General features: G+C 39.4%; 2 protein-coding genes across 29 annotated transcripts in view; one reads left to right on the top strand and one right to left on the bottom strand.

The window, feature by feature from the left end:
• The window catches only part of FAM185A (family with sequence similarity 185 member A), a 103055-nt gene that overhangs the window by 64345 nt on the left and 23355 nt on the right, over nt 1-15355 (top strand). The gene's annotated exons all lie outside the window — the stretch shown is intronic.
• Nucleotides 1-15355, bottom strand: part of FBXL13 (F-box and leucine rich repeat protein 13) — a 268541-nt gene that overhangs the window by 2328 nt on the left and 250858 nt on the right. For 22 of the 26 annotated variants that reach the window (XM_063814977.1, XM_063814983.1, XM_063814985.1 and 19 more), the window contains 2 exons: nt 11635-11798; nt 2788-3090 (listed from right to left, as the gene is read on the bottom strand). In XM_063814977.1, coding sequence (XP_063671047.1) covers nt 2901-3090; nt 11635-11798 — 354 coding nt within the window. In that variant the 3' untranslated portion in view covers nt 2788-2900. Of the gene's footprint in view, nt 1-2787; nt 3091-4894; nt 5195-11634; nt 11799-15355 lie in introns of those variants that run through there. The other 4 variants (XR_010158650.1, XR_010158651.1, XM_016957946.3 and 1 more) reach the window with 3 other exon arrangements.

The following is a 15355-nucleotide window of genomic DNA, read 5'->3' on the forward strand; positions in this document are numbered from 1 at the left end:
GGCTGGTCTTGAACTCCTGGCCTCATGTGATCTGCCTGCCTCAGCCTCCCAAAGTGCTGGGATTACAGGTGTGAGCCACTGCACCAGGCCAGGAGAAGTCCATTCTTAAACACTAATTTTTAATAAACCTTTCCAAATATTATTATTTATGATGATCTTTTTCTTTTTTTCAGATGAGGTCTCACTCTGTTGCCCAGGCTGGAGTGCAGAGGCATGATCATAGCTCACTGAAGCCTTAAACTCCTGGCCTCAGGCATCCTCCTGCCTCAGCCTCCTGAGTTGCTGGGATTACAGGCAGGTGCCACCATGCTCTAATTTTTAAATTTTTTATAGAGATGGGTTTTACTATGTTCATCAGGTCTCGAACTCCTGGCCTCCAGTTGTCCTTCTGCCTTGGCCTCCCAAAGTGCTGTGATTATAGGCATGAACCACTGTGCCCAGCCTCCTTTTCATTAATATTCCATTTCTTTAGAGTTCTGTTTTTAACTTCTTATTTATGAAACAAAAGTCAGCTTTGTAGGATATCTCAGAGTCTCCTTTTAGTTCACCCTTCATGAAATCAGAATGTATACAAGTCTGAAAGATACTCACACATTGGTATATTTGGTATGGTTGTGGTGTGTTATACTATTAAGTAGAGGAAACCGTGTGGCCGTGAGGCAGTTTTGATAATCTTTTTTCACCCTCATGCAATTATATAAACATTTTCATGACTAAAAATAAATTAGCTAACCATAGCCAGAAAAGTCATAAGCATAACAGCAGTCAACTATATTTAAAGCTACTAATGGAATTGTACATATTTGGATCACATTGTTAAGTCCCAGACAAAAAGAAAAAGCTGCCATATTTTACTCTCTTGGACACAGACCTATGAATATGAAATGCGTAAGGGCTAAAGACCTAACTAATATCTTTGATATTTTGAGTAGTTTGCATCGAAAACTTAAAAGATTTCTCTACCTGTATCCCTATTCTTGGTCTCCTTTCATAGCTCACTTTTTCTACTCCTTTTCTTCATTTATGTAGCTGTAAAATTTGTCTCCCCAGAATGAATGAATGTGTCTTCTGTTCTTGTTTAAGAAAGGATGTTACTCAAAGAGCTTTGGAGCAAGCTTTGAATGTAAAGCAACCTGCTAGGTTTCTGGAGAACATAACAGGGTGTGTTTCTTACCGGGGTCTAACCAGTGCAGGTGTCATTCCTTTAGAAAGCAATTGCCTCTTTTCTAAGTTCCACCAGTTGTGTGCATGAAGCACTTAGGGATCAGATTTTTGAAAACATCTTTAATGCAGCTGCCAGAAATTTCCAAATTTAGGTTAAAATCATACTCTTATGTCATCTTATGTCTCTTGGCTATGGTTCTAAAACTTCCCACTCAAATGATTCTGTTGCCTGTGTGCCCACTCCTAGGAACCTTTCCACAGCTAAGTAATATTACCTTATTTCAAAAACTTTGCAAGTCAACCTCAGTGGGGGAGAATTACTAAAAGCATTTAGCTAATACAAGGTAGCCTATAATAATACTTTGTACAATCTTTTTTAAACTTTTCAAAATAACGATGCTTTATCTTAAGTTTTTAATCCTTATTTGAAACTTGTGGGATACAAAAAGAGAATTAACTCCACGTGAGAGATAAGTAATTGAGGAAATAGAAAGGTTAAAAGGCTGATCTGATATTGCTGACAAGGCTTGTTTGCGGCAGTCAGAACAGAGTTGTGCTTTCTCTTGGACTGTGTCAACATCAGTGTTACATAATATCAAATAATGGTAAAAACCCACAGATGTGCTCACTTTGGCAGCACATATACTAAAACCTATGGATTAAAGCTTATTAAAAACTAATATGTAGATATGCAATTAATAACCCATACTTCCTAGCATAAAATTGAGGGAGCATCTTTTTTGGCATAGCATAGTTTAAGAATTCCTCTGTTGTGCAAATTCGATTAAAGAGATGTCTTTCTGAGACATTGCAGGGACATTCTTTCTATTCAGATAGTTCTTGTTTCTATTTAATTTGCCCCTGACTAAGTCAAATGTTGAGATAAGTACAGAGTTAATTGGCGGCATTTAGTTCTCTTTTGTTGTTAAATGTCTGGAAACCACAGAAAAGCCACATTTCCTTTGAAAATATTAATATATGTCTGTATTCTTTATAAAGCCTTAAAAAGCGTCACAGATCCTTAAAGTATTCCCCTGGCTCAAACTCTTAGTTTGACATATGGCCATCTCTGCTTTCTTTTTCCTTTCTAAAGAAAAATTTCTTAATTTCTTGTCAAAAAAGTCTCATCTCTCAGGGTTGTTTCATATAACTAGATTTTATAATCTCATCAAAACTATTGGTTTGATTAAATTTAGGCAGAAATTTTGTGTAGTCAGTACTTGATTTGGCTTCTTTTTTTTTTTTTTTTTTTGAGACGGAGTCTTGCTCTGTCGTCGCCGAGGCTGGAATGCAGTGACGTGATCTAGGCTCACTGCAACCTCCGCCTCTCAGGTTCAAGCAAGTCCCCTGCCTCAGCCTCCTGAGTAGCTGGGATTACAGGCGCCCACCACCACACCCGGCTAATTTTTGTATTTTTAGTAGAGATGGGGTTTCACCATGTTGGCCAGGCTGGTCTTGAACTCCTGACTTATGGTCCACCCGCCTTGGCCTCCCAAAGTGCTAGGATTACAGGCGTGAGCCACCGCTCCTGGCCTGGCTTCTTTTTTAAATCATGATTATTTAGACAGAAGAACTACTGATGTGTTTGGAAATATTTGTAGTTGGAATAAGAATCAGAAGATGGTTTGTTGCTTGTTTACATTGTTATTGAGATTCAGCTAGTAAACATACTTGCAACAAATGGAGAAAACTTGCCAAGTTCTTGATTTTTTGTTCTTCCTGCTTGAGGCTGAAGGTCACGCTGCTTGGTCTTCACTGCTGTATGTTGACTTTTTCACTGTTAATTCTAAGGCTCCTTTAGATGATGTTATGTTGTCAAGCTCTGTAACAGGGTTTCCTTCCCTATCATAGCCAAACCAACGTGGAGGGTCATTAGTGTTGTATTCCTGCTGCTGAACTTTAGATGACATTCTTTGAGCTGCCTTCCTGTAATAACAGTGCTTAGCATTAGCTAGTTGCAGAAGTAATCCCTAGTGCAAAATTTTCAAACTCAACCAAATTTGGAGTTAGGGAATTCACTGTCACAATCTGAATTCACATGAGACCTCTCTTGCCTTGCTGAGAGTGAGGATATGGGTAAGTGTACAAATAAACAGGGTCCCAAAGCCTCAGTAACTCTGATTCAGCCAGTTCAGAAATTAACAGATACAGTGAATGGGTAAGGAAACTACACATGGCCATGGAAGAGGAACACTGAGGCCTCTATTTATACTGCTTTAAGTAAGCCCCTTCCTTGGTATTTCTAGTTTCTCTGATGAGGGAGTAACCTAACCAGCCTACCTGTGAAGGCTGACCATGCACCAGGCCAGGAGTTCTTAACCCAGAGTTCACAGATCCCTTTTGACTGCATGGATGAACTTCAGGGAGGTCCATGAACTCCCTGAAAGTTCATGCAGTGTTGTCTACAATACACATTTTTATGAGAAGGTTTGTGACTCAAAGGTGTCACAACACTATAACACAGTATTAAAAAATACTATTATAGTCTTTCTTAGCAGGAAACAAGAAAGTAAAGAATGCATCAGAAAAAAAGTATGTCTAACTTGAAAACAAAGCCATTTTGAGGACAGAAGGAAGAATTTCCTTTCCTAGAAAGTTGGTTTGAATCACGAGATTAGTACTAAAAAGGAGATGAGTAATTGACCACTTCTGTACGATTAGAAATGAGTAACTATGATGTTTACCCATGAAGGCACTACCTTCCCCACTCTTGCTGTATGTTACATCGAGTTATTAATTGCAAAAGTCTGGAAACTGAGTCATTGATATGGAGCTGGCATTACCATACACTTCAAGTTAAGTTTGTGCTGAATGGCCATATGAGTTCAGGTAAGGCAATGAAATAGGAAGAAAAAAACCCAACAACATAGAGATAACAGTTTAAAATGCTGTTTCAGTTAAATCAAACTTTAGATGTATTAAAATAATTGTAACCAAACTCAACAGGGAGGTAACCAAAGCATTGCTAATTCTGCCTCTAAGCACATTGCTTTTTAGCTTATTATTGGCTCTCACACAAAACTTCTACAAACTTAAAGAACAAATTGAGTAAAAGCAATTATCATATACTAATTCCTAGTTTGGAGCCACCAATCCCTATGGACTAAAACTTGGCAAACAAGTTTATTCTCTTCAGAGAAATATTTATTCTCAGTTTTGAAAATGGTAAGTTTATTGTCAAAGATAATGTTTTGCATTCTGTTAAATTTTTTTATCTTTTTTTAAGGTGCTAGCCTGCATTTTAAACCTCTTATATAATCTTTATATATCCTCAAAGTAGAACATTACTATGCAAAAGTAGTGGGTTTATATCTTTTGCTTTTCCCACATTATTCTCCTAATGATATTTCTCCCTTTTCAATTCTATAAAGGTGAGATTATCATATCTTTCAACACATTTTCTGAACATTTTTCCCCTTAAGACTTACTGAAATATAATACCAAATGTTGAGGCATATAACATTAGCACCATCAGTTTCATGTAACAAACAGCAAGGCTCCACTGTTACCCTTCACCCATCTCTATCAGTCTAAACATTATCCATTTTTCAAAACTCCAAACCAATCCAGCTTCCCTGGAAATGGCTCAAACCCAGTCTTCTCCTCCTCTAAACATCTACAGGAAGTTGATCATAGAATTAATTTCTTTCTATTACATAGCTTCAGGGCATTAATTATTTATAATTTTAAACTTTGTTATTTTCCTTTTGTTTAAGAAGGTAGTAAGTTACTTAAGAGTTTATTACATGTCTTTGCATCTCCCTGAAACTCATCATGAATAGCTCAAACGAGAGATTTCAGCAGCTTACACCAAGAAGGGAAGTCCTTTAACCCTCTTGGCTTCTGCTGGTTTGCTGGTCTAGAAGGGGCATTCTTATGTTCCTATTTCCAACACCCTCCTGCCCCCTGCCTCCCAAACACCAGAGTTCTGGACACACACTGCAGTTCACAGTTGTTCATAATCATTCAATGCCACTGATGTTGACTGTAGTACAAGAGTAGCACAGTTAGAGGCAACAATGATCTTGACCTATAGGAAAAGGAAATGCTTGTTTTAGGGAGTAAAAGATTTGCAAATCCTAATTCACCAAGTTACATCTTACCTTAATGTCAGAAGAGCAACAGTTTTGACGGCTCTAGATAACTGGTAAGAGGATAAGTACTACTAATGATAAGTCTGGGAAAGTGTAAATATTGAGTCCTATAGTTGCTCAGTCAGCTACGAGCCAGGGTAAATTAGATGGTAATTGTGATATAAAACAATTAGCAAGTAGTGGGGGTTTGAGAAAATAACAAGAAAAAGGAAAGTGAGAATGCTGACTCCTTAATATAAGATAAGGAAAATAGTGAGTGAACAGGGAGACTACTCATTTAATGCAGTGTGATGGGACAGAACGAAATGAGCTGCATGTTGAACCCCAGCCATGGGTGAAGTGCCCACTGGTATATGCATTTCTTTAATGTACTCATTCCTTAATCCCTGTCCCCCTTACCCTAGCTCTCCTCTCCATTCCACCCACAGACAGCTTTAGTGAAACCAAACATCAGTGGGTCCCTGACTATTGGAAGTGATGCTTACTGACTGGAGGGGAGCAAAGGATCAGATCTCAGACCCACTCTCCTTCCAGACTCAAGTTCTGGGAGGTTAAGGCTTCCTCCACCTGGTATGTCTTTAGGGCCTGTTTTAGTCTGAAGTGCTTTCACAGCAAGGGTGGTCCTAGGGAAAAACAGAAAATATGAATCTGTCCTGGAGCAAATCTAGGATTATTTTTAGAGAGCTATGGATACTAGTATAGACTATTCCCTATTCCACTTCTTTCCTGCCCTTCAGAAAATCCTTAGCCATGACTAGCTGTCCTCACCACCTTTGGCATCCTCACACGGACTGACTATCCTAAGACCCAGGACCTTGCCAAGAGAAGAGATTGGCAAGTGACGGCCAGAAGGTTTTTCTGAGTTCTTTATCATAGCATCCTATGTAGCTGTGTGTTTGCACACATGCACCTTTAAAAAAAAAAAATTTAGATTCAGGGTGTACATGTGCAGGTTTGTTATGTGGGTATATTACGTAATGCTGGGGTTTGGGCTGCTATTGAACCCATCAGCCAAATAGTGAACATAATGCCCAGTAGGTACTTTGTTAACCCTCGCCATCCTCCCTGCCTCCCCACATTTGGAGTTCCCAGTGTTTATTGTTTCCATCTTTATGTCCAAGTGGTTAGCTCCTACTTTTAAGTGAGAACATGCAGTATTTGGTTTTCTGTTTCTCTGTTAATTCACTTAGGATAATGGCCTCCAGCCGCATCCATGTTGCTGCAAAGGACATGATTTCATTATTTTTCATGACTGTGTAGCATCCCATGGTCTGAATGTACCACCCCATGGTCTGAATGTACCACATTTTCTTTATCCAATCCACCACTGACAGGCACTTAGGTTGATCCCATGACTTTGCTATTGTGAATGATGTTGCAATAAACATACAACTGCAGGTGTCTTTTTGATAGAATTATTTCTTTTCCTTTGGGTAGATACCCAGTAGTGGGATTACTAGATGAAATGGTAATTCTATTTTAGTTCTTTGAGAAGTTTTTATACTGCTTTCTATTTTGGCTGACCTAATTTACATTCCCACCACAGTGTAAAAGCATTCCCTTTTTTCCACATCCTCACCAGCATCTGTTATTTTTTGACTTTTTAATAATAGCCATTCTGATTGGTGCGAGATGATACTTCATTGTGATGGTAATTTTGCATTTCTCTGATGATTAGTGATGTTGAGTATTTTTTCATATTTTTGTTGGCCACTTGTATGTCTTCTTTTGAGAGGTGTCCGTTCATGTTTTTGCCCACTTTTTAATGGGCTTATTTGGTTTTTGCTTGTTGATTTGTTTAAGTTCTAGATTCTGGATATTAGACCTTTGTCGGATGCATAATTTGCTAATATTTTTCTCCCATTATCTTTACTCTGTTGATAGTTTCTTTTGCTGTGCAGAAGCTCTTACACATGTATTTTGAATCGTATCAGGAAAGTTAAAAATGTAGAAACTATATTTCTGGGAGAAACCTCTCTCTCTCTCCTGCCCCTCCCCTTTCTCTCTTAATAGCTTGATGCTGTAGTATGATCAGCACATTGGAGCTAGGAAATATTGAAAAGAACATGTATTCTTAGGAACCACTGTGTGTTCTAAATTCCATAGAGCACATATGGAATTCTTTGACTGCATTCCATTCTGCTTTGGCCTAAGTGACTGTGAGACCCTGTATGAAATGATTTGGGAATTGAACCAATCTGCTGCAATGGTTAGTCATCATTACTCATTTATCCTGGTGAGAGAGGTTTCTTTGGATCAGTATAGAACAGTGATTTTCAAACATGATATGTCAAAGTTGTAACATTTCACATTAGATGGTTAATAATAACACTGTACTGAAGTTTGTTAGTGATTTTTGTTTCTTATAAATTAAAAGGGATTCAGGGTTAGCCCTGTAGTAACACTGTGTGCCTTAGCTCACATTTCCTTCTAATCTCTTGAGTAGGCAAAAAAAGGGAATGTTGGAGCCACCACCAAGGATTGCTCATAATCCACAGCCTCTCTTATTGTGCATCAGACATAAATTAGGCAAAACAGAGCACGTGTCTACCCTTCCTGACCACATCCCTTGAATGTCAGAGCTTTTTAAAAGCTTGAGAATGTAATATAAAGGCGAAGAGCAGCACAGTATGATTAAGACCTAGGTACAAAGTATGGCTCTCCTTATTTGTGTGGCTGTGGGCACATTATTTAACCTGTTTAAACCAGTTTCCTTATCCATTTTGATGATAAAGTGTATTTGTGAGGCAATATCTGTAAAATAGGATTTAGCACAGTACGTGGCAAATAATAATTGTTAAATAACATTATTTGTTCATACTGATAATAAAAGTCAACAGCTCCACATCAGAAAGGCTTGAACCTTTCCATGAGCTAGAGAGGAGAACTCTGATAAGCGTTTTATTTTTTATCAACACAGATCTCCTAGAATGCCTGAGCAGTAGGGACTGTCCGAGTTTAAGCTTCTAGCAACTGCTAAAGAAGGCCTTCCAGGAATTTCATACTGTGATTTGGGGCTCTGAAGGCCACTAAGACTTTCTCTACTAGTTCTCTAGAATTGAAGGTTTTGGGCTCCAGATAGAAATATATCAGAAAGTTCCCTTTATTTTTTAAAAAAAATTATTTCCAACTTTTATTTTAGGTTCAGGAGTACATGTACAAGATATACAGGTTTGTGACATAGGTAAACGTGTGCCATGGTGTTTTGCTGCACAGATCATTCCATCACCCAGGTATTAAGCCCAGTATCTATTAGTTATTCTTCCTGATTCTCTCCCTCCTCCCACCCTCCACCCTCTGACAGGCCCCAGTGTGTGTTGTTCCCATCCATCTGTCCATGTGTTCTCATCATTTAGCTCCCACTTATAAGTGAGAACATGCGTTATTTGGTTTTCTGTTCTTGGATTAGCCTTTTCGCTAACTATACAATTAGTGATTCTTCAGGTTCTCTGTGGTTCAGGCCCTCCTGGGTTGTGGGGGCCATTGTGAGGGTCTTTCTTCCTCTCTCTCACTCCTCCTACCTTGTTGCCTTTCCCCACAGAGGGCCATAAGTTGAATGGCTGGCTGTCACAGCTGCTTCAAATACAAATAGCTTGTCATGTTTTCTGATCATAGTTGTTACTTATTCCTCCTTGAAATAAAGGAGCCTTTATCTTGCATCCACACGGTGCTTCTGGGGTCACTTCCTGGAAACCCTTCAGACTCTGGGGTTGGTAGAATGCCAGCCATATCTTCTGCAGGAAACTCTTCTGCAAAAGGGCTACAGCCAATTTGCTCATTGACCAAAAGTTTGCTACTCCTCTGGTTCAGAAAGGGTAAGCTGAGCAGACATCTTTGATTTGCAAAGCTGGCGCAGTAGTTTCAGATTCCATTGAGTATGAGTGAATTTATGTATAAAACAGCCTCTTCTGACGGCTGTAATTGGATCTTAAGGGCTGCATCATACATTGTTTTCATGTTCAAAATGGAATCAAGCATGTGGAGAGCATTGCTTTGTGATTCAAAGACATTGAGCTTCTTCCCAAGCCAGAAAAATCTCTCTTATCCCACCTGCCAAAGGTTCTGTTTCACCCAGACAAATCAAAGCCTCTGCAGTTGAGGGAGCCACACTGGCCCTGATTAGAGAGTGAGCATAGGTAAGGGATTAGAGATCATCAAGGGCTTGAGTTTTGAAGGGTCTACCTACACTGTGCATTTCCAACTGCACTGAAGGATCTAAATGCAAAACGAAGCTGCTCCATAGAGCACCCGGAGCTGATCGCAGAAAGCTGCATGCAACTAGGCCCCCTTACCACTTCTCTAATAAAAAAATTTGAGGCCAGGGTATTTCAGGAGCCCCCTAACTGACAAGTAGCACCCTATCCTAGATGTTGAACATAAAGACAGATGTTTCTGGAGCTTTACTAGTCCAAACACTGGGACTCTCCAAGCCACTCTACAGTGAGGACTGTCTTTCTCCATTGCTAGACAAAGATGGAATCGAGAGATTCTAGGCCTCTTTCCTGCTAGAGCTAAGCAAGGGTGGAGCTTTCAGGGAGACTAAAAGGTAGTGGTGTGGCCTCTTTAGACAACGAAGTGCACACACCAAACCAGCCCCTTTCTAAGCATTAGGGCCAAGTCTCTGCCTGCTTCTTGTGCATAGGGACAGCCAAGTTTGATTGCAGAAGACAAAATAGGCCTTCGGCTGTCATGGCTTAGACAATGGAATTTTTCACAGCTATAGCTGGTTAATTAGAGTTCTACATTGGGGTTTTGGGACAAAGCTCAGCTAGTAGTCAAGTCTTACTATGCCTTGTTTTATTTTTTTTGCACGTATATTTTTTAAATCTAGGGACCTAGCAAGAAGACCGAGCAGTTAAGGCAGGATTCGGATGTTACTGGATATCCTGGGTCTTCCTGACCACTCACTATATTAATCATACTTCAGTGTCCCATATGTCTAGGTCCATTTTGTGTTGCCATAACAAACTACTACAGACTGGGTAATTTATAAAGAAAAGAAATTTATTGCTCATAGTTATAGAGGCTAGGAAGTCCAATATCATCCCATGGCAGGAAAGAAGGAGCCCTAGCTCATCCTTTTATCAGGAACCCACTCCCATGATAACTAACTCACTTCCATGATAACGGCATTAGTCTGTTCATGAGGGCAAAGCCCTCATCACCTAATCACCTCTGAAAAGGTCACACCTCTCAATAATGTTGCATTGAGGATTAATTTTCAACACATGAACTTGGGGGACCACATTCAAACCATAGCATCACACCATGATTAGGTTCAAAGAGCCCCTTGCCAGAAAGTCTCCATTCATTCTAGAATCTTACTTATTAGAAATTCAATAATATTACCTCTTATAAATAGTGATTGGCAAAATATAATCAAAAAATTAGAAGCTAAACTCCTTTGAGTAACACGTTATTCATTCACTGTCATCTTGCTGAAAGTTGTCTGTTAATAATCTAACAAGTTTGGCAGAGACTCCTAGGACCCTATTTCATTGTATGTCCTTTAAATGAGGTTAGCAGTATTCATATCAGAGTTATCTCCAGACCTATCAGGAAGGGTTGAGTCTCCAACCCTCCTCAAAAATTTTCAAGGACCTACCCCCTTCTCTCTGATCCAACTCCAGCTGGCTGCCCTACCCCTGCAGGCCTGGCCCAGTGGGAATGTCTATTTTACAAGTAATTTTTCTTTCTTTTTTCCATTTCATTTTAACACACACTTCCTTGGATAAGAAACCATGTTCTTCCTCAGGCCTCAAGAAACCAGGGCTCATGGTTCAGCTCATGCCATAACTACTTAATTAAGAAAGTTCCTCTGTGAAATCTACATGCTTGAGCCACATTGTACACTTTATACTTTGATAATATTAATTCATAGTATTAACTTTTCACATCTGCCTAATAGAACCTTACCTTCTATGTCAGGGAATGGTCAAGGATTCTCATTTTAAGCATTTCATATGTTACTTTATCAGGTCAGTTAAAATACTTGCACATTTTTGCCCTCAGTCAAGAGGCAAAAACTTGTGAGCTGTTTTAATCAGATGATTCTCTTAATCCTCTAGGGGAGATTAACTGAATGGACTGTATTTTGAGAAATGAGCAGAGGAAGAGCTAGAGTTAAAGCTTTGGACACCTGCTTAGTCAAGGAAGGGAAGATGCTTAAAGTAAAAGGCCTACTGGAAAAGGGATAGGAAACCACAAAGGCCATTTTAGAACAACTCACCATGTTAGCTTCAATTAGGCAAAAAATAAAATGAAATGAAACTTCCTAACACTGAAAGCTGCTATGTATTATGAACCTTATAGCCATATACTATGTTTTCTCAGAAAGTAGTTCTCAAAAGTTTGTCATAGTCAGGTACATACTTACTTGGAAATATTTGTGCAGTATTGCATCTTAAGGATCCGGAGTTGTTTGCAGCCTATCTGAAGGTCCTCAAGGATTTGGTCAGTAAGCAAGACACAACCAGAGATATCCAAAATGTGCAGGTAATGGCATTTTGCCGATAACATCTCCATCGCTGAGTCAGTAATCTGAACACAGAGCCAAAGTAAGTACTGGTTATTCAAACACTATCTCAGGGAAGAACAGTACCTTAGTCACTTTGGGCAACTATAATAAACTACCACAGACTGTGGCTTAAACATCAAACATTTATTTCTCACAGTTCTAGAGGCTGGGAAGTTCAAGATTGAGATAAAGATAGAGGTACCTGCAATTGGTGTCTTGGGAAGTCCCTCCTTATTTGCAGATGCCTCCATTCTTGCTATCTTCTCACATGGCAGAGAGAGAGAGAGCTCTAGTCTTTCTCTTCTCATATGGTCATAATCCCATCATGGGAGCTCTACCCTTATGACCTCTTCTAAATCTGTTGACTCCCAAAGGCCCCACTTTCTATTACTGTCACAGTGGGAGTTAGGGTTTCAACATAATAATTTTTGGAGGACAAACATTCAATTCATAACAAATAGAGTAACAAAATCAGACACTTGCATATTCTCTTTCACCCAGCTTGTCACATAATGGGCCTACAATTCAAGTGAGTTGTTTAACTGTTTCCAAATAAGGTCAGAACAGTAAAATATCTGCCTCAAGTAGCACCAATAGAAATTATGATCTTAGCAAGGCACAGTGGCTCATGCCTATAATCCCAGCACTTTGGTAGGCTGAGGCAGGCAGATTGCTTGAACCCAGTTCGAGACCAGCCTGGGCCACATGGTGAAACTCCCAAAAATACAAAAATTAGCTGGGCATGGTGGCACGTGCCTGTAGTCCCAGCTACTTGGGAGGCTCTCGTGGGAGGATTGCTTGAGCCTGGGAGGTCAGTGCTTCAGTGAGCCGAGATCACGCCACTGCACTGGGTGACGTAGCCTCAGTGACAGAGCGAGACCCTGTGCCCTGCCCCCAAACACACAAAAAAAGTTGTGATTTTGCTGTTATTTTCATTTAAGAGTCCTCTGGTTTGGATGGAAAACTTCATCAAAATTTTTTAGTAATACCTGTCACACCAATATGAGCAACTTATGAAATGCTATAGAGATGGGATTTGGCTTTAAATTTAAAATCCTCTCTAAGGCATCATCAATTTAAAAACATATGTTTAATAACATTACATGCTACAAAACTACAAAATATATATCCCCCAAAGTTAATCTGCAGACAGGCTCATATTACTATGAGAAGAGACCTGGACATCACTGATGGTTTAGATGTAAAAAAGATGGAGTAACCTAGTTCTGGAAAGGGACAAGTAGGTGAGACAGATGTTTGGAAGCAAGGGGAGAAAGAAGCAGAAGCCACAGAGACTACACAAATCCCGCTCTGAAATATCCTGCCAAGGGTTCCAACATATCACAGTTTTGCCCAGATGTCCTACAGAGGTAATTCAAGTATACTACTTAGACTATTTCACTTACTCCAGTATAAGCTTTCAAATTTATAGCTAAACTGAGCCTTGCTGCAGAATCAACTAGATTACTCTCTCCAAAGGAATTTTTTTCCAACTGGATTCAATTTCTTATTTTAAATGTTTGAACATTCTGAAAAACATAGGCCATGAGGCTTGGCTCTTGTTTTAACATAAAGTTAAAAGAAAAAGCACTTCAGTTTGGAACATACACTTTTTAAGTTTGGAAAAAGAGACGTTGTCATTGTCTAAACATGCTTTGTTTCCAGAACATGCTCAGGACCAAGGTTAAACATTATAACTGACTCTCACAAAAATGCCTCAGACATTCCTGCCATACTAGGTTGATCTCTGAGGATCTGATGTCATTGATGAAAGAAAAAAAGGCCCACAGAATTGTAGAAGAAAGGAAAGACAACAAGGTGATGGAAAAGTCCAGGGGAGGTGGAGTTCAGAGTAGCAGGTTTGGTTTGATACTAGGAGAGCTGAAAAGGAGCCTGACAGTTCCTGTAGATCAGTAGCTCATGTTGTTCAATGACTGATGTGATGCTGTTGGGATTTATGGATTAAAGGCTGGGAACTACAGATGGAAATAACTTTGCTGCATTTTTAACTCCCAGATATAAGGTCCTGGTCCCAGCCTCATTGGGCAGATTATGTTACTTCCAACACAACTACTTTTGATTCCTTGAAAAAATGTTTTGGTTTATTTTTAAATGAAATTATTTTATATTTTAGAAATAATATAAGCACATTGCCAAAAAAAATAGCAATAATAGCAAAGGAAAGCAATTACAAATTTATCACTTAACATAACTACTTTTAATGTTCTGGAGTATTTCTTGCTTGTTTCTCATTCCTATCCCCATTAACAGATTTGTAAATACAGTAATTACATTTATTTTGCATCCTCTTTTTTTTCTTTCTTTTTTTAATTTTGCTCTGTTGCACAGGCTGGAGTGTAGTGGCACAATCTCGGCTCACTGCAACCTCCACCTCCCAGGCTCAAACAATTCTCCCACCTCAGCCTCCTGTGTAGCTGGGATTACAGGTGCCCGCCACCACGCCCAGCTAATTTTTGTATTTTTAGTAGAGACAGGGTTTTACCATGTTGGTCAGGCTGGTCTCAAACTGATGACCTCAAGTGATCCACCCACCTTGGCCTCCTAAAGTGCTGGGATTACAGGCATGAGCCACCATGCCCGGCCTTTTTTTTTTTTTTTTTCCCAAGTTGGGTTTCACCATGTTTCCCAGGCTGGCCTGGAACTCCTGGGCTCAAGCTGTCTTCTTGCCGTAGCCTCCCAAGTGGCTGGGACCATAGCTGCACACCACCAAACCTCGCTTTCATCTTGCTTTTTTGTTTTTCCTAGTGCATTCTTATACTACTTCACAGTCTTCATATTTACAATCTTTAATTATTATAAAATGTTTTATTTAGTAGATGTAGTTTAGTTTATCATTTACTTATTTCTGGTCATTTCCGTTGTTTTTAAGTTTTTACTATTTAAATAACATTTTGATGACTGTTCATAAATACAGTCTTTTCCAAGTTTTGGACTGTTACCCTTAGGATAGATTTCAGAAAGTGGATTTGTATGCTATGGTTTGAATGTTTGTTCCCTCCAAAACACATATTGAAACTTAACCCAAGATGTGGCGGTATTGAGAGGTGGGGCCCTTAAGAGGTGATCGGGTCATGAAGGCTCTGCTCTCATCAGTGGATTAACCTGTTATCATGAGAGTGGGACTGGTGGCTTTATAAGAAGAAAGGTCTGAACTAGCCTGTTAACATGCTCATCTCCCTTGCCATGCGATTCCCTGCGTTGCCTTGGAATTCTGCAGAGAGTCCTTGCCAGCAAGAAGGTTCTCCACCAAATGCTCCACCTTGACCTTGGACTTCCCAGCCTCCAGAAATGTAATATTACTAAATTTTGTTCTTATAAATTACCCAGTTTCAGGTATTCTGTTATACACAACAGAAAACGGACTAAGACAGGGTATGACCACTTTTGTGGCTCTTGTTTACGAATTTTCACATTGCTTCACAAAAGGATTATACCCATCTATAATGCTATCTACAGTATAAGGACCAGTTTCACTGACCCCCTGCCAACCACTGGGCATTACCATTAAAAAATGTGCAATTTGGTAGGTAATAAATGATACCTCAAATAATAATGTTTT

The sequence above is a fragment of the Pan troglodytes genome, chromosome 6, assembly GCF_028858775.2.
Source record: "Pan troglodytes isolate AG18354 chromosome 6, NHGRI_mPanTro3-v2.0_pri, whole genome shotgun sequence".
NCBI lineage: Eukaryota > Metazoa > Chordata > Mammalia > Primates > Hominidae > Pan > Pan troglodytes.